This window comes from Oncorhynchus mykiss, chromosome 27 (assembly GCF_057628025.1).
Source record: "Oncorhynchus mykiss isolate SJ-2025 chromosome 27, ASM5762802v1, whole genome shotgun sequence".
Classification (NCBI taxonomy): Eukaryota; Metazoa; Chordata; class Actinopteri; order Salmoniformes; family Salmonidae; genus Oncorhynchus; species Oncorhynchus mykiss.
The window spans coordinates 2353417-2378091 of NC_143048.1; the positions used below are offsets into that span (position 1 = coordinate 2353417).

A 24675-nucleotide genomic window follows, 5' to 3' on the forward strand; every position below is an offset into this window, starting at 1 on the left:
TTATTCATTTTACATCTATACTTAAACTACACTCTTAGAAATTGTTATTTGGCTGTCACCATAGGAGAACCCTTTTTGGTTTTGGGTAGAACCCTTTTGGTTCCATGTAGAACACTGAAGACAAAGGGTTCTACATGGAACCGAATAGAGTTCTACCTGGAACCAAAAAGGGTTCTCCTTTGGGGACAGCTGAAGAACCCTTTTGGAACCCTTTTTTCTAAGCGTGTACAGTATGCCTGCCTCCTGAAAAGTAGGGGACCATCAATCACTGGAATTGTTTTATTAATTTATTAAAAATATAAATTAAGTTATTGACATCATTAACATTTATGAATAAACAATATAAGTAGGATGAGGTTGGATGGGGCTGACTATGTCATGCTCAGCGAGTTGGAGTTTTTTTTTAGGGTGACAGGACTTTCTCCCCGTCTTCTTTGGTTTGGGTGTAGCTGGTCTCCTGGGCGGAGGGGGTTATTGGGGGTTTAACCTGGTTGGGGATCCGGGTAAAACTGGTCTCCTGGGTGGTGGAGAGTATTGTGGGTTCAACCTGGTTGAGGATGGGGGTGTAGCTGGTCTCCTGGGCGGAGGGGATTATTAGGGGTTCAACCTGGTTGAGGATAGGGGTGTAGCTGGTCTCCTGGGTGGTGGGGATTATTGGGGGTTCAACTTGGTTAAGGATGGGGGTGTAGCTGGTCTCCTGGGTGGTGGGGGATATCGGGGGTTCAACCTGCGTGAGGATGAGGTTGCAGCTGGTCTCCTGGGGGGCAACTGTATCAGACAGTTCTTGGGCAGCAACAGGAGGAGGGTTGGAGGGTTGTAGTATGGGGGTGTGGGTGTTGATTGCAACTGAGAAATAGAACATATTAAGGAAATGGGACAGACAAGTGGGCAACAGTTACCAATTGGCAGAGGTGAGCATGTATATTTAAGCAATAAGGCCCGAGAAGGTGTGGTATATGACCAATATACCACTGCTAAGGGCTGTTCTTATGCATGGAGTGCCTGAATACAGCCCTTAGCAATGGTATATTGGCCATATACCACAAACCCCCGAGGTGCCTTATTGCTATTATAAAATGGTTACCGATGTAATTAGAGCAGTAAAAATAAGTGTTTTGTCATACCCGTGGTATACGGTCTGATATACCAAGGCTTTCAGACAATCAGCATTCAGGGCTGGAATCACCCAGTTTATAAAAAAACTTCTACACAGGATATGTGAAAAGAATGTGTTGAAATGTTGCTTGCCTGAACTAACTCCTCTACCTTAATAATAACAATAATTATACATGAAACATACATAGCTTTACAATTGTAGAAACTAACAAACAATCAATAATCTAACTAAACAGCAGACTAAACAAAAGAAAAACATTAAACAAAATACTTTGGCACAAACATGTGTCCTTTGTCCTGATCTTGTCCACATTCTGATTGTGCCCACATTTTTAGAAATGCGTCTACACATGGTCTTAGGTGGCCACTGTGTCCGCATTGTGAACAGATTTACTGGTCCCGCCTTGTATGCTAATTATTTGACAGATATTCTTTCAAAATAATACTTATTTATTTATTTTAAGACACATATATATTCCATAAGTCAATGGTGTCACCTGTCAATGATTTTAGAAGGCAGGATGATTGAAATGGTTTCACTGTCAACTCCAGACGTGGTCAGGAAGATCTGATCACAATGCTCCTTTTAATCGTCTACACCTGTCTGAAAATGTGGGAACAATCAGACTGTGGACAAGATCAGGACATATAATGCATGTTAGAACCAGGTATAAACGGGGCTAAATGGAGGTAAGAAGGGCTCAAGGAAAGGGTGTGATGTGTGAGTATGTGAGTGAGATAGCAGGTGAGTGAGCGAGCAGGTGTTGCGTGTATGTGCGAGTGTGTGAAACAGAAGAGGTGTGTGTGGGAATGGTGGAGGGGGAGGTAAGGGTAGGCCATGGTGAAGAGGTGGGTTTATAGCCGGGACTGAAACATGATGATGGACTCAGAGTCGCGGATGGCTGGAGGGAGGGAGTTCCAGAGTCTAGGAGCAAACCTGGAGAAGGCCCTGTCACTGAAAGTCTGGAGCTTGGACCTGGGGATGACAAGGTGGCCAACTGTGGTTGAGCAGAGAGAGCATGAGGGCTGATAGGCGAGAAGAAGGTCAGAGAGGTCAGGGGTAGCAAGGTGGGGGGGGGAGCTTTTTAGGTCAGGAGGATCTTGTAATTAATCCGCATTAAGCCAGCGGAGTTCACAGAGGATGGGGGTGATATGCTGCCAGGATGATTTAGTGGGTTAGAAGACGGGCTGCTGAGTTTTGAACCATTTGGAGCTTATCGAGGGAGTTTGTGTTAGTGCCGGGGAGTAGTGAGTTGCAATAGTCTATTCGGGAGAAGTAGAAAGCATGGATGAGAGTTTTGGCCGGCAGGACAGGAGAGGCTGACTTTGGCAAATTAGCCTAAGTTTTTACAGTCTGACGGATGTGGTGGTTGAGGGATAGGGTCTTTATGGTAGACAAACATACATCTTTCTGTCCAAATACCTTTCACAATTGCCTCATACAACCTTTGGATTGCTGCCATTGAGATCTGATTCATCATACCACTGTGAGGACATAGTGCAGTTGACAAAATGTTATCCTTCTTCCTCTTGATGAGGAGTAGCAGGGGGTACACTCCTACCTTGTGGAACCTATGTATCTGGAATCATTGATGACAAAATAACTTCCAGAAACACAACAAATATCAGTCAAATAATGACATTTAGATTTACAGCCTTAGATGACACAATGAGACAACAACAAATAAGTGCATAGGGCCTATCATATCCCTAAGCTAGAAATGCAAAAATCTTTTTAGAGGAAAACAATAAAGCTTACCAGCTTCTTTGCTGCATTAACCAAGGTGGCATATCTTCCATGTTTCATGGTCTTATTTGCCCATTCATCTGTAGCCTTCATTTTCTGGGCCTCTAACTTGACCTTTAGCTGTATTGTTGCACCACAGAACTGGCACTTCTTTGATGCTACTCCTATTGATGTGTTACAACTAGGACACTAGGACATGGCTGGAGCCAGGAGGCATTCTGCATGAAAGGTGGATACGAAAGTGACAGAAAGAATAGCCCTATACACATAACTTTGACTGATGGAATGCACCAGGGAGGTCCACTCTGGCACGGGGCTTGAATTGACAAGGATAACTAGAGATTATGAGATAAAAACTATACTAAAAATAGCAATTAATAAAGAGTGTTTGGCCAACTAAGGAGCTGATGTTGAGTTCGCATTAAACATCAAGCCCTGACCCTTCTCAAACCTATTAAAGAAGTGCTGTGTGTGTGTGTGTTTGAAGGTGACATGGGTTTCAAGGACTCAATCATATGGGTCAGATCTGATAATGGACCTCGCCTGTTACTAAAACTAAGCCTGAAGCTTTCATTAACATGCCACACTGTAACGTAATGTGTCATACTAACTGTTGACTACTATTGTAACCTAGATGTAGGCTACCTGCCATAGCCTCAGGTGCACAGTGCAATGAGTGTCGTTAGTTGACAGATGAAACAATACCTGGGCCAGTGGGATTTGGTTACTTATTTTAAGATACATTTTTTTTATTATCTCCTCCAGTTGGTTTGCATTTTTAAACTACAACCTGTTTTGTTTTTGAAAACACAAGAAATGGGAAGAAAGCTGAATTAAAAGAAAAAAAGTTTCCACTTACTTAAAATGCAGCCTTAGGATAGATCAAGAGATCTGTATCAAGAGGATGGATAGAAAGAGAGAGAGAGAGAGATAGAGAGACTAAAGGTGTCAGCCGTAGGTCTGAGTGGTCTAAAGAGAAGGGTGGTAGGTGTGAAGGGTCTTTATTTGGAGCTGCAAAGTTGTCACGCCTTGGCCATAGAGGCTTTTTATTCTCTATTCTGGTTAGGCCAGGGTGTGACTAGGGCATTCTATGTCCTTTTTTCTATGTTTTGTATTTCTATGTCTTGGCCTGGTATGATTCTCAATCAGGGACAGCTGTCTATCGTTGTCTCTGATTGAAAACCATACTTAGGTACCCTTTTCCCCCACCTGTTTTGTGGGAAGTTAACTTTGTAGTTGTTCAGGGCACATAGCCCAAAGCTTCACGGTTGTTTTTTTGTTCTTCGTTTTGTCGTCGTCATTTTTAAATAAAGTTCAAATGTACGCTTACCATGCTGCACCTTGGTCCAGTCCTTCAGCCAGCCATGACAAAAGTAAAGAGAATAGAACAAGTTTAGAATTGTATTTCACCGCTGTATATGTAGGATACTTATTCATCCATTGTTTGCAATTGTTTTCTCCACAAGATCTAAAACTGTATTTAGAAAGCTTTGCAATGACAAGTTGAACTAGCTCTATTAGACAATGTGTGTCAAACTCATTCCACAGAGGGCCGAGTGTCTGCGGGTTTTTGGTTTTTCATTTCAATGAACACCTAGAAAACCTAACCAAATGAGGGGAGTTCCTTAGTCATTTGTTGTAACGATCTGGGTGTCGTGGGTGTGAAGTCAGGCGCAGGAAACAGAGAGATTAAGGTAGTGCTCTTTAATGCACACACGGTGAACCAAGGCCACCCCATGAAACACTGGGCGCTAAAAAACAAATGCCCCAAACACGGGGACTAAAACAGTCCAGCAAAAACCCACGAACAGGAACAAACACGTCCGACTCCAACATACACAAATGTTACACAAACAATCCCGCACAAAGAAACAGGCGGGCCGGCTCACTAATAAAGCCCAACTAATCACCACAAAGCATAACAGGTGTAACCAATAAACAGACAAGGAGGGAGGGGAAAGAATCAGTGGCAGCTAGTAGGCCGGCGACGACGACCGCCGAGCGCCACCCGAACGGGAAGGGGAGCCACCTTCGGTAGGAGTCATGACATTTGTGACCTTCATTTATCAATCAAGGGTGGAGCAAAAACCTGCAGACACTCGGACCTTCCATGGTAGGAGTTTGACACATGTAGATTAAAGTAATTAACAACTCAAACTAGTTTAATCAGGTGTGTAAATGTTGCCCAGAACAAAACCCTACGCCCACCATGAAACTCCACAGACTGTAGCCTAGCTCGCTAGCTAGCTAAAGCCAGCTGAAACTGTTGAGTAATGCCTATAGCTAAGATTTGGATTGAAAACCTTGACAGATCGGTGAAAATGCAGTGGTTTGAGAAATGTTGTAAAAAGCAATAAATGAATCTCCATAACATTACATTACTAGTTATTACAACCACATTGTTTAAAACCTGTTATGGCAAGGAGTTCCCCTCAGGGAACTCCAACACCCCCGTTCAGCTGAAAAGGTGGCGCAGGGAATTCAAAAATATTCTTTAGAAATATTTAACTTTCACACATTAACAAGTCCAATACCTCAAATGAAAGATAAACATCTTGTTCATCTACCCATCATGTCAGATTTTAAAAAAAAATTACAGCAAAAACACAACATATATTTATGTTAGACCACCACCAAATCAAAGGAAAAACACAGCCATTTTTTCCAGCCAAAGATAAAATCACAAAAGCAGGATTAGAGATAAAATGAATCACTAACCTTTGAAAATCTTCATCAGATGACAGTCATATAACATGTTACACAGTACATTTATGTTTTCTTCGATAATATGCATTTTTATATCCACAAATCTCGGTTTACATTGATGCCGTGTTCAGAAATTCCTCCAAAATAGGAATTAGAGGAATTATAGAAAGCTACGCCAGATAAAATAAATACTCATCATAAACTTTGACTAAAAATACATGTTCTACATATAATTAAAGATACACTGGTTCTTAATGCAACCGCTGTGTCAGATTTTTTTTAAAACTTTACGGAAAAAGCCTAACATTGCAATAATCTGAGACGGCGCTCAGACGTAACAGTATTTCTCCGCCATGTTGGAGTCAACAGAAATACGAAATTACAACATAAATATTCCCTTACCTTTGATGATGTTTCATCAGAATGTAGTGCAAGGAGTCCTAGTTCCACAATAAATCATTGTTTTGTTCCATAATATCCAATACTAGTGTCCAAGTAGCTGCATTTGCTATCACTTTCAGCTCACGTGCCCAAAAACTGACTGCTGGTCCAAGATAACTCGCACAAAAACTTCCAAAAGATATATTCCAGGTCGAATAAACTAGTCAAACTAAGTAGAGAATCAATCTTCAGGATGTTATAATCATATATATCCAATAATGTTCCAACCAGATCATACGTTTTCATCTGGAGCCAAATGGAACAGCGATAGCACCCACAGAGAAATGCGCCACAGGAAAATGGCATTCTGTCGGGACACTGACTATTTCCCCTCCCATTAGGTCAAAGTTCACAGCAAATGCTCCATTCCACTTTCTAGTGGAAGGCGTCGGAAGTGCTTCCAGATCCATATCTTGTTGGGAAAGGAGGGGGCGATGACGTCAAAGTTTCCCCAACTTTCAGAATTTCACTTCTTGTTTGGAAGATTGCCTGCCCTATGAGTTCTGTTATACTCACAGACATAATTCAAACAGTTTTGGAAACTTCAGAGTGTTTTCTATCCAATAGTAATAATAATATGCATATATTAGCAATCTAGGACAGAGTTTGATGCAGTTCACTATGGGCACGCAATTCATCCAAAGTGAAAATACTGCCCCCTATCCTCAACAAGTTTTTAATTGCATACTTCACTTACCGGGAAAGAGAATGACCGCATGGGAGGATCGGGTACGTTCCAAGTTGCCTTCTTTGTTGAAGTCATGATGCGCATTTGTGTTGTAGGTCAAATTATACAGATTCTGCACAGAATAAGAATATACATTCAAACTGCCTGGAAAAGCGTTTCTTAGATTCATTTAATTTTATATTATTATATAAACTGAACAAAGCAGGAAGTAACCTCCCCTGCAGCCGATTGTGTTGAGGATCTGGAATGCGCTCCGCATTACATTGGGTTGAAGTTGTCTATCTACAGAACTGATCTAGGGTCAGTTTTCCGTTATTTTCTCGTACGACTTGGGGAGAGAAAGCAACATCATCCGCAAGGGTTTTGATCGGCCAACATATGTTTTCTGACTGCAATGAGCTCAACACCTAAAACTATTAAGTGAAATCAACCATAGAAAACAGTATTTGCCATTGATAATGTATTTAAATGTTCCCTGGCAAAGAACCCAAAGAGTGCCATTACTTGGAGTAATCTCTGAACGGTTTCAAAATGCCTACCTGTTGAATATCATCTTGTCTGCTGCAAATATATGTATCTGAAGAGTGGAGTGGAGGGTTAAATACATTTCTTTCAATGGAAAAATCACCCATAAAAAAAAAAAATCTGAAGACAGATGTAGGCTATGTCTGTAGGCTAAACATTGGAACCGCTCCAATATTATTGTGTAGATATGACTTCTTATTAGTCTCAAAGCAACCAAACATTTGTTAATGTTATATTTTAATTTTTGCATTTATTTCCTTATTACTTTATTTACTTCAGTTTCTTAATTCTATAGTTATATTGTTTGTTGTATAGCCTGTATCTCAGACGACCAGAACCTTAATAATAATCCCCATACTTACGTCACAAACAATAATTCTACTGGTTGACGGCGCGGACACATAGTAGGATACTGACACGCGGTGGTCGTGAATGGGTATGAGGGCTGGACACGCCGCGACCCAGACCCTATTGTTGAATATTACATATGTGCCTCGTTCATGTGCTATCGGAGTTCTCAGAAATTCCTAGTTCCGACTGGGAAGTTTCACTTGAATGACCCTCCAAATAGGAATTACAAATAGGAAATCTTATTGGTTTAAGAATTGTTCCGACTTCAAAAGCACTTGAACACAATCATGTCGGAGTTACAACTTCCCATTTTCCCATTTCCCACAAGAACGTGAAGCCGGCATAATACTGCATTCAAGTGCTAGTCGGTACTAGGAAACTGACATTTCTGACTTGCTAACTGGTTGAACAGTAGCCTAAGTATATAACATGATTGACATTACCATAATAATCATAATGGAAAGGCATTGGAAGCGTCATAATTCATTATTTTACATTAACCTGTTGAACATGTAATAAATACATTATGAAGAAAATTGTGTAATTTAGGCTCCACAAATATGAAATGGGTTATGAAGAAAATCGTGTACTGTTGCCGACATGACAAAAAGGCCTTATGATTACAAGTGCACCAATATCCCAAAGTATTAAGCGAAATCAAGCATAGAAAACAGCATTGGCATCAATAAAACAAATATTCCCACGAATTAAGTCTCATTTAACTGTGCATCTTTTCTCAAAAATTCTGTCCAGCAAGTCTAAAACAGTACATATAGTCAGTCATACAACGACACGTTTTAAAACATGGTTAAACAAATGCATTATGTACATATATCCACGAATTGAATGTGAGACTGTGTTGAATATAAACACAGATACACTGATGCTGTACGTAACATGAAAACAACAAGGAACACTAAACTCACACAGATGTGTAATCTGAAAACATATGTTTATCGTAAAGGGATAGTTCAACCAAATAATAAATTACATATTGGTTTTCTTACCCTGAAAACAGTCTATAGACAGGGTAAGGAAACCAATTGTGTAATTTGGGTGAACCATCTCTTCAAACTTTGAACTCTCCCTTTATATTCACGTCAGTTTCTTCTCAAATATAACATATGCTGACTTGTGCAAAATAAAGTTAGGCTAAATCATTTCATGTACAATAAAATATTGGACACAAAAGCAGTTTACATTTTAAGCTAGGCTACTTAGGCTAATTTAACTTCTTAAAAAACGTATTCTTTCTGCTTATCTGAGTGTCACAAATGACTGCTTAAACAGCCAATTTTCTGGAAACATTACCGATACTGCCTGAATTAGCGTCACGAAATTACTTAAAAAGGGACTTGCATCTACATCGTAAATGAATTGATTCCGCTTCCACAAAAGAGCACTCATTATGTGTCTGAAACCAAATCGAATTATCCACTATGATCGATATTGCACTCTTCCTGTCTCCTTTGGCAAGGTCAGACAACAGCGAGACAAACGCCAATGTCTCAGTCTGTTAATTCCTTAACCAGTTCCGATCAGAATCTGATGGAGAAGAGTAGGGTCTTTCTGTCAAAACTGACAAACTGTATGAAAATGCATAAATTAATTACAATACATGTGTATAGGTGTCTCTGCTTGCACTGTATGGGAAAAGCTTAATTGCTTGAATTGTTTGGATTATAGGCTGAGAGTGAAAAAAAAGCAAGCTATTGTTTTTCCATGCAACTAGTACGGCAACAGTGCACAATGCGTAATAAACGGCAGCAGTGCACAATGTGGTAATACTTACATCTCCACGGGTTCTCTCGGGAGCGATGAAGAAGGCGACGGGAGAGGTGACAAGCCTGGCTGTTGTAGGGTGAGGTGACAGCCGGCTGCAGCTGAGTCAGACAAATTCACGATCAGAGCGGAACGAGGGACACCGTGGTATTTAAATCATATGGCAAACGGCAACCGCACGGTCTTGGGAATCCTTCCCATCAAAAAGACAGTCGCACATCTTCGAGATTCGTCTCGGCAGTAAGCTACAGAGTATTGCCTATTACACATAAAACGTACCTGTCCGTTTGACGAAAGACTGCCAACCGTCATAAACTACTTTGAGGTAACTTGATATGCAAATCTCCGTGAGCCCCCCGTGCGATCTCCGAGGTACCACTGGTAATTAGAGTTAAATGTCACTCCTCGCATTGTGTTGTTGGAAATAGGAGTAGATAAAGCCACCGAAGAATTTAATCTTTCAGTAGGCTATTCCATAACACAATCCGACAGAGGAGCCTCTTAAAGAAGAAGTTACAGGTCTGTGAGAGCCAGAAATCTTGCTTGTTTGTAGGTGACCAAATACTTATTTTCCACCATAATTTGCAAATAAATTCATAACAAATGTCATGTATTGTCATGTTGTGTGTTTCTGTCCTTTCCCTTCACCCTGTCTCCCTCTGCTGGTCGTTGTTAGGTTACCTTTTCTCCCCCTCTTTCCCCCAGCTGTGCCTTGTCTCCTCCTAACTACCCATTCACCCCGTTTCCCACCTGTTCCCTTTTTCCCTCTGATTAGGTCCCTATATCTCTCTCTGTTTTTGTTCCTGTCCTTGTCGGATTCTTGTTTGTTGTGTTTCATGCCTGAGCCAGACTATCGTCATGTTTGCTGTAACCTTGTCCTGTCCTGTCGGAATCTGCCGGTCTATCTGAGCCTACCTATGTTTGGTTATTAAAGAAGCTCTGTTTAAGTTAGTTCGCTTTTGGGTCCTCATTCACTCACCGTAACAACAAATCCTACAATGTGATTTTCTGGATTTTTTTTCTAATTTTGTCTGTCATAGTTGAAGTGTACCTATGATGAAAATTACAGGACACTCTCATCTTTTTAAGTGGGAGGACTTGGTGGCTGACTAAATACTTTTTTTGCCCCACTGTATATTCCCATTCATGAGAAATCAATAGATTAGGGCCTAATGAATGTATTTAAATTTAATGATTTCCTTTTATGAACTGTAACTCAGTAAAATCTTTGAAATTGTTGAAATTGTTGCGTTTATATATTTGTTCAGTATATTTTATAGTAAAAAATATGATGTAATACACCAGAATAAAATATCAAATCAAATCAAATTGTATTTGTCACATACACATGGTTAGCAGATGTTAATGCGAGTGTAGCGAAATGCTTGTGCTTCTAGTTCCGACAATGCAGTAATAACCAACGAGTAATCTAACTAACAATTCCAAAACTACTACCTTATACACGCAAGTGTAAAGGGATAAAGAATATGTACATAAAGATATGTGAATGAGTGATGGTACAGAACGGCATAGGCAAGATGCAGTAGATGGTATCGAGTACAGTATATACATATGAGATGAGTATGTAAACAAAGTGGCATAGTTTAAAGTGGCTAGTGATACATGTATTACATAAAGATGCAGTAGATGATATAGAGTACAGTATATACGTAGACATATGAGATGAATAATGTAGGGTATGTAAACATTATATTAAGTAGCATTGTTTAAAGTGGCTAGTGATATATTTTACATCAATTCCCATTATTAAAGTGGCTGGAGTTGAGTCAGTGTGTGGCAGCAGCCACTCAATGTTAGTGGTGGCTGTTTAACAGTCTGATGGCCTTGAGATAGAAGCTGTTTTTCAGTCTCTCGGTCCCAGCTTTGATGCACCTGTACTGACCTCGCCTTCTGGATGATAGCGGGGTGAACAGGCAGTGGCTCGGGTGGTTGTTGTCCTTGATGATCTTTATGGCCTTCCTGTGACATCGGGTGGTGTAGGTGTCCTGGAGGGCAGGTAGTTTGCCCCCGGTGATGCGTTGTGCGGACCTCACTACCCTCTGGTAGTGTACCAGGCGGTGATACAGCCCGACAGGATGCTCTCGATTGTGCATCTGTAGAAGTTTGTGAGTGCTTTTGGTGACAAGCCGAATTTCTTCAGCCCCCTGAGGTTGAAGAGGCGCTGCTGCGCCTTCTTCACGATGCTGTCTGTGTGGGTGGACCAATTCAGTTTGTCTGTGATGTGTATGCCGAGGAACTTAAAACTTACTACCCTCTCCACTGCTGTTCCATCAATGTGGATAGGGGGGTGTTCCCTTTGCTGTTTCCTGAAGTCCACAATCATCTCCTTAGTTTTGTTGACGTTGAGTGTGAGGTTATTTTCCTGACACCACACTCCGAGGGCCCTCACCTCCTCCCTGTAGGCCGTCTCGTCGTTGTTGGTAACCAAGCCTACCACTGTTGTGTCGTCCGCAAACTTGATGATTGAGTTGGAGGCGTGCGTGGCCACGCAGTCGTGGGTGAACAGGGAGTACAGGAGAGGGCTCAGAACGCACCCATGTGGGGCCCCAGTGTTGATGATCAGCGGGGTGGAGATGTTGTTACCTACCCTCACCACCTGGGGGGCGGCCCGTCAGGAAGTCAAGTATCCAGTTGCACAGGGCGGGGTCGAAACCCAGGGTCTCGAGCTTGATGACGAGTTTGGAGGGTACTATGGTGTTAAATGCTGAGCTGTAGTCGATGAACAGCATTCTCACATAGGTATTCCTCTTGTCCAGATGGGTTAGGGCAGTGTGCAGTGTGGTTGAGATTGCATCGTCTGTGGAGCTATTTGGGCGGTAAGCAAATTGGAGTGGGTCTAGGGTGTCCGGTAGGGTGCGAGGTGATATGGTCCTTGACTAGTCTCTCAAAGCACTTCATGATGACGGAAGTGAGTGCTACGGGGCGGTAGTCGTTTAGCTCAGTTACAGGAACAGGAACAATGATGGCCCTCTTGAAGCATGTGGGAACAGCAGACTGGGATAGGGATTGATTGAATATGTCCGTAAACACACCAGCCAGCTGGTCTGCGCATGCTCTGAGGGCGCGGCTGGGGATGCCATCTGGGCCTGCAGCCTTGCGAGGGTTAACACGTTTAAATGTTTTACTCACCTCGGCTGCAGTGAAGGAGAGTCTGCATGTTTTGGTTGCGGCCATGTCAGCGGCACTGTATTGTCCTCAAAGCGGGCAAAAAAGTTATTTAGTCTGCCTGGGAGCAAGGCATCCTGGTCCGTGACTGAGCTGGTTTTCTTTTTGTAATCCGTGATTGACTGTAGACCCTGCCACATACCTCTTGTGTCAGAGCCGTTGAATTGCGATTCTACTTTGTCTCTATATTGACGCTTAGCTTGTTTGATTGCCTTGCAGAGGGAATAGCTACACTGTTTGTATTTGGTCATGTTTCCGGTCACCTTGCCCTGATTAAAAGCAGTGGTTTGGCTTTCAGTTTCACACGAACAGAATAGTGTGAATTGATTCGCATCTTATTCTCAAAGAGTGATCATTTGAAAAGGGGCTCAATTTGGCAAGTTGAAAGACATATTTATCAAGGTTACAAATCAAAATATGTCTTCTTTTCGATATACATACTTTAATTTCGTTTATTATGTCTGTTCCTTGGAATTTTCAAATCGGATTAACAATTCTACATTGAACACTGCATGGGGATGAATTATGGCCAAAACATTTGTTTGGTGAGTAGGCATTAATGATTCTGATGAAAAAAACCTGGCAGCGTGGAACCTTGCAATGTTTATGGGGGTAATAGTTTAGGGGCTAACCAATTCTAAATGCCACCAGCAAGTCGCAAAATAGGGTCATCGACTAACGTTAGTTACCACAGCCACAAAGCCATTAACCCTGCCTCTTTCTACAATTTGTTTCTGATAATCTGATTCCAAACATAACCCTTAACCCCAACCTTAACCACACTGTTAACTTTATTCCTAACCATAACTTTAAATTAAAACCCAAAGCAAAAAACAAAAAAATGTTTTATCAGATTTTTACGATATATTTTCACTTTGTGCCTTGGTAACTAGTGAGAACCGCAAAGTAGCCTTTAAGCAGAAAAATACGCAATTACTCCAAAACTGCAGCTCATTAATGGAAAACGTATTTCCCTACTTCAGTCAACCAGTCCATTTAGAATTTGTGATAAAACTGTCGTAATTTGGCAAGGAATGTGTATCCCATTAGTTAGAAACGTTTTTATAGGCGTTTATTTATGTAGGTGCACAAAGAACAGGTGGAGCAGTCGGAATGCAATTGAGTGAGTGAGACAAGGAGGTGAAAAGGATTTTAGGGAGAACTGTGATGCTTGGTTTGGTTTAGTTTTTTGTTCTGTCCCGCAAATGCACATGTACAAGTTGAACAGTAAACTCAAATGAACGTTGTATTCAAGACAACATTTAGACCAAACAGTTTAAAGTATGACATGACAGTACATTTCATAACACTTTACCCAATACATTTAGTGTGTTCCCTCAGGCCACTACACCACCATCACATACAGTACCAGTCAAAAGTTTAGACACCTACTCATTCAATGGTTTTTCTTTATTTTTACTATTTTCTACTTCGTAGAATAATATGAAATAACACATATGGAATCATGTAGTAACCAAAGTGTTAAATCAAAATATATTTTCTATTTTAGATTCTTCTTCTTCTTGCCTTGATAACAGCTTTGCACATTCTTGGCATTCTCACAACCAGCTTCATGAGGAATGCTTTTCCAACCATCTTGAAGGAGTTCCCACATATGCTGAGCACTTATTGGCTGCTTTTCCTTCACTCTGTGGTCCATCTCATCCCAAACCATCTCAATTGGGTTGAGGTCCGGTGATTGAGAAGGCCAGGTCATCTGATGCAGCACTCAATCACTCTCCTTCTTGGTCAAATAGCTCTTACACAACCTGGAGGTGTGTTTTGGATCATTGTCCTGTTGAAAAACAAATGATAGTCCCACTAAGCACAAACCAGATGGGATGTCGTATCACTGCAGAATGCTGTGGTAGCCATGCTGGTTAAGTGTGCCTTGAATTCTAAATAAATCACAGACAGTTTCACCAACAATGCACCCTCACACCATCACACCTCCTTCTCCATGCTTCACAGTGGGAACCACACATGTGGAAATAATCCATTCACCTACCCTGCGTCTCAGAAAGACACAACGGTTGGAACCAAAAATCTCAAATTTGGACTCATCAGACCAACGTACAGATTTCAACTGGTCTAATGTCCATTGCTTGTGTTTCTTGGTCCAATCACGTCTCTTCTTCTTATTGGTGTCCTTCAGTAGTGGAGTCTTTGCAGCAATTTGACCATGAAGGCCTGATTCACGCAGTCTCCTCTGAACAGTTGATGTTGAGATGTGTCTGTTATTTGAATTCTGTGAAGCATTTATTTGGGCTCCAATCAGAGGTGCAGTTAACTCTAATGAACTTATCCTCTGCAGCAGAGGTGCATGCCCAAATTCAACTGCCTGCTACTCATCCTCAGAAGATAAGATATGCATATTTTTAGTAGATTTGTATAGAAAACACTGAAGTTTCTAAAACTGTTTGAATCCTGTCTGTGAGTATAACAGAACTTATTTAGCAGGCGAAACCCAGAGGACAAACCATTCAGATTTTTAGTTTTTTGAGGTCACTCTCTTTTCAATGGGATGTCATTGGGAATCCATTTCTAATGGACCTTCTTGCAGTTCCTACCGCTTCCACTGGATGTCAACAGTCTTTAGAAATTGGTTGAGGTTTTTCCTTTGTGTAATGAAGAAGTAGCCCTGTTCAAAACGAGGGTTACTTGTACTGTACTGTTAGATAGAGGCGCTTGACCAGAAAGCTAGCTACAGTTTGTTTTCCTCCTGTATTGAACACAGATCATCCCGTCTTCAATGTTTTGATTATTTACGTTAAAAAATACCTAAAGTTGTATTACAAAAGTAGTTTGAAATGTTTTGGCAAAGTTTACAGGTAACTTTTGAGATAATATTCTAGTCACGTTGCACAAGTTGGAACCGGTGTTTTCCTGGATCAAATGCGCCAAGTAAATGGACATTTTGGATATATATCGATTGAATTAATCGAACAAAAGGACCATTTGTGATGTTTATGGTACATATTGGAGTGCCAACAAAAGAAGCTTTTCAAAGGAATTATATTTTTATTTCTGCGTTTTGTGTCGCGCCTGCAGGGTTAAAATATGCTTTTCTCTCTTTGTTTACGGAGGTGCTATCCTCAGATAATAGCATCGTTTGCTTTCGCCAAAAAGGCTTTTTGAAATCTGACACGTTGGCTGGATTGACAACAAGTGTAGCTTTAATCTGGTATTTTACATGTGTGATTTCATGAAAGTTAGATTTTTATAGTAATTTATTTGAATTTGGCACGCTGCATTTTCTGGCTTTTGGCCAGGTGGGACGCTAGCCTCCCACATATCCCAGAGAGGTTATTGTAATGCTGGACTGTCGTTTGTCTTTATTTACTTGAGCAGGTCTTTCCATAATATGAATTTGGTCTTTTACCAAATAGGGTAATCTTCTGTATACCACCCCTACCTTTTCACAACACAACTGATTTAACTGAAACGCATTAAGAAGGAAAGAAATTCCACAAATTAACATTTAACAAGACACACCTGTTAATTTAAATGCATTCCAGGTGACTACCTCAATAAGCTGGTTGAGAGAATGCCAAGAGTGTGCAAAGCCGTCAACGAGGCAAAGGGTGGTTACTCTAAAGAAAGTGAAAGGGGATACCTAGTCAGTTATCCTCTAGTGACTCCCCATCCCGCATGAGGGAGTGTAATCATCGACTGACACTAATTAGCATCACACAACGGACATAAATATTCCTAGAAAAAATATTCCTATTCATGAAAATCACAAGTGAAATATATTGAGACAGCTCCGGTTGTTCTTTGCGTTCCGGAAATTGCAGTCACGAAAACGGCGAAAAATATTCCAAATTAGCTCCATAATATCGACAGAAACATGGCAAATGTTGTTTATAATCAATCCTCAAGGTGTTTTTCAAATATCTATTTGATAATATATCCACCGGGACAATTGGTTTTTCAGTAGGACGGATTGGAATAATGGCTACCTCTGTATTTTACGCGAGAACACTCTGGGAGCCATCAGGTGGCCAGTTGCGCAATGTAGCCACTTACGGTTATTCTTCAACATAAATGTGTAAAACTATGTCACAATGCTGTAGACACCTTGGGGAATACGGAGAAAAAGTAATCTGGTTGATAGCCCATTCACTGCTCAATAGGGACGTATTGGAACGCAGCGCTTTCAAAACATGAGGCACTTCCGGATTGGATTTTTTTCAGGCTTTCGCCTGCAATATCAGTTCTGTTATACTCACAGACAATATTTTTACAGTTTTGGAAACTTTAGAGTTTTCTATCCTAAGCTGTCAATTATATGCATATTCTAGCATCTTGTCCATGACAAAATATCCCGTTTACTACGGGAACGTTATTTTTCCAAAAATGAAAATACTGCCCCTTAGTCACAAAAGGTTAAAAACAAAACAAACATAACTTTCTCCATATTGGAAGGAATTGTTTTAGTTTTACCCTAACAAAGTTACTCTATTTATTTATTATCAATTTCTGTTGGATATTCACTTTCTGCTTCACACTTATTAAATGGCTATTATTTTAAGATGAACATGTAATGCGCTGAATTGATACAATACATCGGCCAATTCAGAAGAGAAGAGACACACTTTGGAGGGAGCTTCCTTTTTTAAGGTAGCTCTCGAGATTGGACTCTCTTTCTGGGATCAACTTTCACTATAACTGGGCTGGCACTGTTTATCATTCCCCTATAGATGGCGTGCTCTGTCCATAATAAGTCTATCTAGCAAGTTAAACTCTAACTCATTATACATTCATACATTTTTACTTTATCAAATCTAACAACCCATTATACTATTATTTTTTTCTTAATACTTTTTACACCACTTACGTATGTCTACATATGGGTTTGCAATTTGTATATTATTATTATTTTTATTTTCCATTGTTACTTTATCAAATCTCTTGTAACCCATTAAACTCTTATTCACAAATTCCTCTTTTACACTATTCATTTAAGGGTTGAATATTTACACTATTCTATTTAACAGAATATTCTGCAATAGTACTCTCTCTATACACAGATTTCCTATATAACATTATAAATCAACTTTACATCCATACCACCAGCAACAATTACAGCTCGAGAGGTACACATATCATGTTCTTGAGAAAATGTCAGTGTCTGGTGGCATCAATGAACAGCCCTTCCCCATCTCATCTGTTACCCTCTCAAACTTTTCAATGGCTTCCCCTGTCAGTGCTCACTACCTGTAGAGTGATTTGGTGTTGGACAGAACCCCTAGATAACGTTATAGATCGTAAAAACTCAGCTCACACAGAACTGGTTGGGGTATTCATTCAGACAAACATCTCTTTCACACCGGAGCTAGTCCCCTGACAGCTCTCATTCAGTTAGTGCTTAATAGTAAAATATATCTTATCTAAATGTCTATCCTCTTATTATCCAAATTCCAATCCTCTTATTATTCAAATTTCAATCCTCTTGTTATCCAAATTGCAATCAGCTTTAATATCCACATTTCAAATCAGCTTAACACGTCCTTTCCACAACTCACATGCACAGTCACTTAGTACTATTCCCAAACACTCAGTAATCTCCCTTATTACTCTGTGCATCTTCAATGATTCTCTTGTCGTTACTTCCTATGCACCATGTATCTTCAGCGGTTCTATTGCCGCTTCTTGCTATACATATATAACACCTTGTGCTCAATAGCTCCTCATGCCATTTGTAGTGGCTGCAGGCCACGTAGACACTTCTCCTATAAATGCCTACAGACCATTGTACCATTACTCACCCTAGCTCCAGTCTTCTCAAGACAAGTGAATAGCCTTCTCATATGACTATTGTTCAGTTTTGTTGGTTTAATTATATTTTTAAAAGTGTTTACAAATTAAATTAAATTGATTTACAAAAATTCAGTCGCTGTGTCTTTGTGGATGATGTGTCTCCTCCTGGGCAGCTCCCAGTAAGGGTCTGGTTCAGGGCGGGTCCTCATTGTCTTTTGGTCAGACAGGAATCTCCCTCACGCTTCATAAAATGTGCCACCGGTTTTCCTCGCAGACCCTCACTGGAATGCTTCGCAGGCAGAATCAATGTTCGTAGATGCCAAATTGACGTGGAAATTACCACCAGGGAGACCTGAAGTCAATCTTAAATGAATCATTCTTTATTAACTGCAAGCTGGAGAGGTCACAGTCAAACTTAGATGCATTAAGTACCGGTCTGAAATGAGCTCTGCTGGGGCAGTCCCGTTAAATCTCTTATATACTACTTACACAGACAAGTTACATCAGCATGGTTCCTGCATGTGTCTGGCAGTCTCCCATCTTAACATAAAGAACATATTCTGGGCGTTCTGCTAGATGGTCCTAAGGAGCGGGTCATGACGTCCCCTCTCATATCTTTACCAAGCACAGTGAGGAACCAAGGATTATTTATGACACGAAAGACAAGATTAACATTTTCAAGGCTGTCTCTTCACAAGATAAAATGTCCTTCACAGATGCAGTTCAAGAGTGTGCAAAGTCTGAGATGCCCAGCCCTGAGAAGGAGGAGAGGAGGATCTAATGATTCATGTTGTCAAAGGCATTGGATAGATTTAGGAGGATGAGAACAGAGGAGAGAGTGAGCTTTGCAGGGAGCCTCCGTGACACAGAGAAGAGCAGTCTTGGTTGAGTAAACCTGTCTTGAATTCTGACTGGTTAGGATCAAGAAGATCGCTCTGAGAGACATAACAAGAAAGTTGATCAGAGACAGCACACTCAAGTGTTTTTGAAAAAAGAAGAAAGGGATACAGGTCTACAGTTTGACATCAGAAGAGTTGAGTGTTGGTTTCTTGAGAAAGGGAGCGACTCAGACAGGGGTCAGGATGAGTTGATGAGGGAAGTGATGAATGGGAGAAGGTCTCCAGAGATGGTGTGGAGGAGGGAAGATGGGACGGGGTCGAGTATGGCAGGTTGTCGGGCGGCCAGACCCGACAACCTGGATAGAAGAGAAGTGAGAGAGAGAGAGTGAAGATTGAGATGGCGCATGACCATCTGGATAGGGGCTGAGTTGTCAGGGTTGGAGGTAAGGGAGACAGAAAAGGAAACAAAGTAGTAATCAGAGACCCGGAGAGGGGTTGCAGTGAGATTAGTAGGCGAGCAGCCTCTAGTAAAGATGAGGCCAAGCGTATTTCCTGCCTTGTGAGTTTGGGGGCGATTGGGAAAGGGTGAGATCAAATCAAATCAAATTTTATTTGTCACATACACATGGTTAGCAGATGTTAATGCGAGTGTAGCGAAATGCTTGTGCTTCTAGTTCTGACAATGCAGTAATAACCAACAAGTAATCTAACTAACAATTCCAAAACTACGGTCTTATACACAGTGTAAGGGGATAAAGAATATGTACATAAAAATATATATGAATGAGTGATGGTACAGAGCAGCATAGGCAAGATACAGTAGATGATATAGAGTACAGTATATACATATACATATGAGATGAATAATGTAGGGTATGTAAACATTGCATTAGGTAGCATTGTTTAAAGTGGCTAGTGATATATTTTACATCATTTCCCATCAATTCCCATTATTAAAGTGGCTGGAGTTGAGTCAAGGTGAAAAGAGGCAAGGCGTCAGGAGGTTGAAGTTGCCAAGTACGAAGAGCGGTGAGCCATCATCAGGAAATGTGCTTATCAAGATGTCAAGCTCATTGAGGAACTCTAAGTGCACCTGGTGGGCGAAAGATGAAAATAATGTGAAGCTTGAGTGGACAAGTGACAGTGGCAGCAAGGAATTCAAATGAGGAGATGGACAGGTGAGAGGGGGAGAAATTATCAAATCTCAATTTATTTAGAAGAAATTAGTAGACCTGTGCCACCTCCGCGATGACCAGATGCTCTTGGACTATGAGTGAAAATGTAGTCCGATGTAAAAAAAGAGCAGTTGGAGTAGCAGTGTTCTCTGAGGTGATCCATGTCACTGTCAGGTCCAACAAGTGAAGGGACTGAAGGGGAGCATAGGCTCAGATGAACTCGACGTTCTTGACTGCAGATCGGCAGTTCCAAATGCTGCCAGAGACCCGGAAATCCACATCGGTTGTGCGCGCAGGGTACACTAAATTAGAAGGGTTGCAGCCAAGGGGTGGGGAGCGTCTATGCAAACAGCTATGGAAAACACACATATAGTTGCCAAAGCTATAAAAAGAGAAAAAACTGATCATCTGAAAATAACTAGGTAAGATATTCAAGTGAGGGAGTGGAGCCGTCCTCTCTTTCCTTCCTCAAAGAACCGTATTTGTTTCAGTGACGGTCTTAGTTTTTGAGTCATAACCACCACTGACATGACCGCCGCTTACAGCTGTCGCTGAGAAACCAGGGGAGACTGAAGTACTAAAACAAATTGCTGATTGCCTAGGAGAGGTAAAACAACTACCGCTCCAATTCAGTCACTGATGACCAAAACAAGTCACAAATTGCCCTGCCCCTTAATCGTTGTTGATGTGTCAACAACTATCTTCAAATTATGAGCAGTCAGCAGTTCACACACCAAGTAGGCCACTGGGAAGACGGGTAGAACTTAAAGTAGATGGCCCTAGCTAGCAAAAAGACAGTATTAGACCACAACAAATAAAGACAAAAAAAATGATAGTTAACACTCTAGCTATAGAACGAAAAACATTGAGATGGAGCCCGAGAAGCTAGTTATATACACTCAGAAAATATTTGAAACCACTCCCCCTCCAATATAGCCACTGATTCCCAAAATTGCCTTGCCCCTTAATCCTGGTTGATGTGTCAACAATTACAGTTGAAGTTGGAAGTTTACATACACTTAGGTTGGAGTTATTAAAACTATTTTTTTATCACTCCACAAATTTCTTGAGAACAAACTATAGTTTTGGCAAGTCGTTTATGACATCTACTTTGTGCATGACACAAGTAATTTTTCCAAAAATTGTTTACAGACAGATTATTTCACTTATAATTCACTATATCACAATTCCAGTGGTTCAGAAGTTTACATACACTGTGCCTTTTAAACAGCTTGGAAAATTCCAGAAAATGATGCCATGGCTTTAGAAGCTTCTGACAGGCTAATTGACATAATTTGAGTCAATTGGAGGTGTACCTGTGGATGTATTTCAAGGCCGATCTTCAAACTCGGTGCCTCTTTGCTTGACATCATGGAAAAATCAAAAGAAATCAGCCATGACCTTTGAAAAAAATTGTAGACCTCCAAAAGTCTGGTTCATCCTTGGGAGCAATTTCCAAACGCCTGAAGGTAGGTACCATGTTCATCTGTACAAACAATAGTACGCAAGTATAAACACCATGGGACCACGCAACCGTCATATCGCTCAGGAAGGAGACGCATTCTGTCTCCTAGAGATGAACATACTTTGGTGTGAAAAGTGCAAATCAATCCCAGAACAACAGCAAAGGACCCTGTGAAGATGCTGGAGGAAACAGGTACAAAAATATCTATATCCACAGTAAAACGAGTCCTATATCGACATAACCTGAAAGGCTGCATAGCAAGGAAGAAGCAACTGCTCCAAAACCACCATAAAAAAGCCAGACTACAGTTTGCAACTGCACATGGGGACAAAGATTGTACTTTTTGGAGAAATGTCCTCTGGTCTGATGACACAAAAATAGAACTATTTGGCCATAATGACCATGGTTATGTTTGGAGGAAAAAGGGGATCCTTGCAAGCCGAAGAACACCATCACAACCGTGAAGCACGGGGTGGCAGCATCATGTTGTGGGGGTGCTTTTCTGCAGGAGGGACTGGGGCACTTCACGAAATAGATGGCATCATGAGGTATGAAAATTATGTGGATATATTGAAGCAACATCTCAAGACATCAGTCAGGAAGTTAAAGCTTGGTTGCAAATGGGTTTTCCAAATGAACAATGACCCCAAGCATACTTCCAAAGTTGTGGCAAAATGGCTTAAGGACAACAAAGTCAAGTTATTGGAGTGGCCATCACAGAGCCCTGACCTCAATCCCATAGAAGATTTGTGGGCAGAACTGAAAAGGAAGGGGGAGCAAGGAGGCCTACAAACCTGACTCAGTTACACCAGCTCTGTCAGGAGGAATGGGCCAAAATTCACCCAACTAATTGTGGGAAGCTTGCGGAAGGCTACCTGAAACGTTTGAACCAAGTTGAACAATTTAAAGGCAATGCTTCCAAACACTAATTGAGTGTATGTAAACTTCTGACCCACTGGGAATGTGATGAAAGAAATAAAAGCTGAAATAAATCATTCTGTCTACTATTATTCTGACATTTCACATTCTTAAAATAAAGTGGTGATCCTATCTGACCAAAGACAGGAAATGTTTATTTGGATTAAACGTCAGGAATTGTGCAAAACTGAGTTTAAATGTATTTGGCTAAGGTGTATGTAAACTTCCGACTTCAACTGCAAATTATGAGCAGTCAGCAGTTTACACACCAAGTAGGCCACTGGGAAGACAGGCACCACAGCTAGTGCAGACCAGAGCTAGCTAGCTACTTTCTACACCCTGGACCAGAGCTAGTTAGTGCAGACCAGAGCAAGACCGATGATAGTGCGGACCAGAGCTATCTAGCAACTAACTATGCCCTGGACCAAATCAAATGTATTTACAGTGCCTTGCGAAAGTATTCGGCCCCCTTGAACTTTGCGACCTTTTGCCACATTTCAGGCTTCAAACATAAAGATATAAAACTGTATTTTTTTGTGAAGAATCAACAACAAGTGGGACACAATCATGAAGTGGAACGACATTTATTGGATATTTCAAACTTTTTTAACAAATCAAAAACTGAAAAATTGGGCGTGCAAAATTATTCAGCCCCTTTACTTTCAGTGCAGCAAACTTTCTCCAGAAGTTCAGTGAGGATCTCTGAATGATCCAATGTTGACCTAAATGGCTAATGATGATAAATACAATCCACCTGTGTGTAATCAAGTCTCCGTATAAATGCACCTGCACTGTGATAGTCTCAGAGGTCTGTTAAAAGCGCAGAGAGCATCATGAAGAACAAGGAACACACCAGGCAGGTCCGAGATACTGTTGTGAAGAAGTTTAAAGCCGGATTTGGATACAAAAAGATTTCCCAAGCTTTAAACATCCCAAGGAGCACTGTGCAAGCGATAATATTGAAATGGAAGGAGTATCAGACCACTGCAAATCTACCAAGACCTGGCCGTCCCTCTAAACTTTCAGCTCATACAAGGAGAAGACTGATCAGAGATGCAGCCAAGAGGCCCATGATCACTCTGGATGAACTGCAGAGATCTACAGCTGAGGTGGGAGACTCTGTCCATAGGACAACAATCAGTCGTATATTGCACAAATCTGGCCTTTATGGAAGAGTGGCAAGAAGAAAGCCATTTCTTAAAGATATCCATAAAAAGTGTTGTTTAAAGTTTGCCACGAGCCACCTGGGAGACACACCAAACATGTGGAAGAAGGTGCTCTGGTCAGATGAAACCAAAATTGAACTTTTTGGCAACAATGCAAAACGTTATGTTTGGCATAAAAGCAACACAGCTGAACACACCATCCCCACTATCAAACATGGTGGTGGCAGCATCATGGTTTGGGCCTGCTTTTCTTCAGCAGAGACAGGGAAGATGGTTAAAATTGATGGGAAGATGGATGGAGCCAAATACAGGACCATTCTGGAAGAAAACCTGATGGAGTCTGCAAAAGACCTGAGACTGGGACGGAGATTTGTCTTCCAACAAGACAATGATCCAAAACATAAAGCAAAATCTACAATGGAATGGTTCAAAAATAAACATATCCAGGTGTTAGAATGGCCAAGTCAAAGTCCAGACCTGAATCCAATCGAGAATCTGTGGAAAGAACTGAAAACTGCTGTTCACAAATGCTCTCCATCCAACCTCACTGAGCTCGAGCTGTTTTGCAAGGAGGAATGGGAAAAAATGTCAGTCTCTCGATGTGCAAAACTGATAGAGACATACCCCATGCGACTTACAGCTGTAATCGCAGCAAAAGGTGGCGCTACAAAGTATTAACTTAAGGGGGCTGAATAATTTTGCACGCCCAATTTTTCAGTTTTTGATTTGTTAAAAAAGTTTGAAATATCCAATAAATGTCGTTCCACTTCATGATTGTGTCCCACTTGTTGTTGATTCTTCACAAAA

The 24675-nt window shown here is 41.0% G+C and overlaps 1 protein-coding gene across 1 annotated transcript; it reads right to left on the bottom strand.

Annotated features, from left to right (window-relative positions):
* Positions 1-403: 403 nt before the first annotated feature.
* LOC149971193 (uncharacterized) lies at positions 404-6773 on the bottom strand. Its single transcript, XM_090223439.1, has 4 exons — positions 6708-6773; positions 2876-3052; positions 2540-2696; positions 404-846 (listed from the first exon to the last, which is right to left on the bottom strand). The coding sequence occupies exons 1-4, from the start codon at positions 6771-6773 to the stop codon at positions 404-406; spliced, it is 843 nt and encodes a 280-aa protein (XP_090079565.1).
* Positions 6774-24675: the final 17902 nt, after the last annotated feature.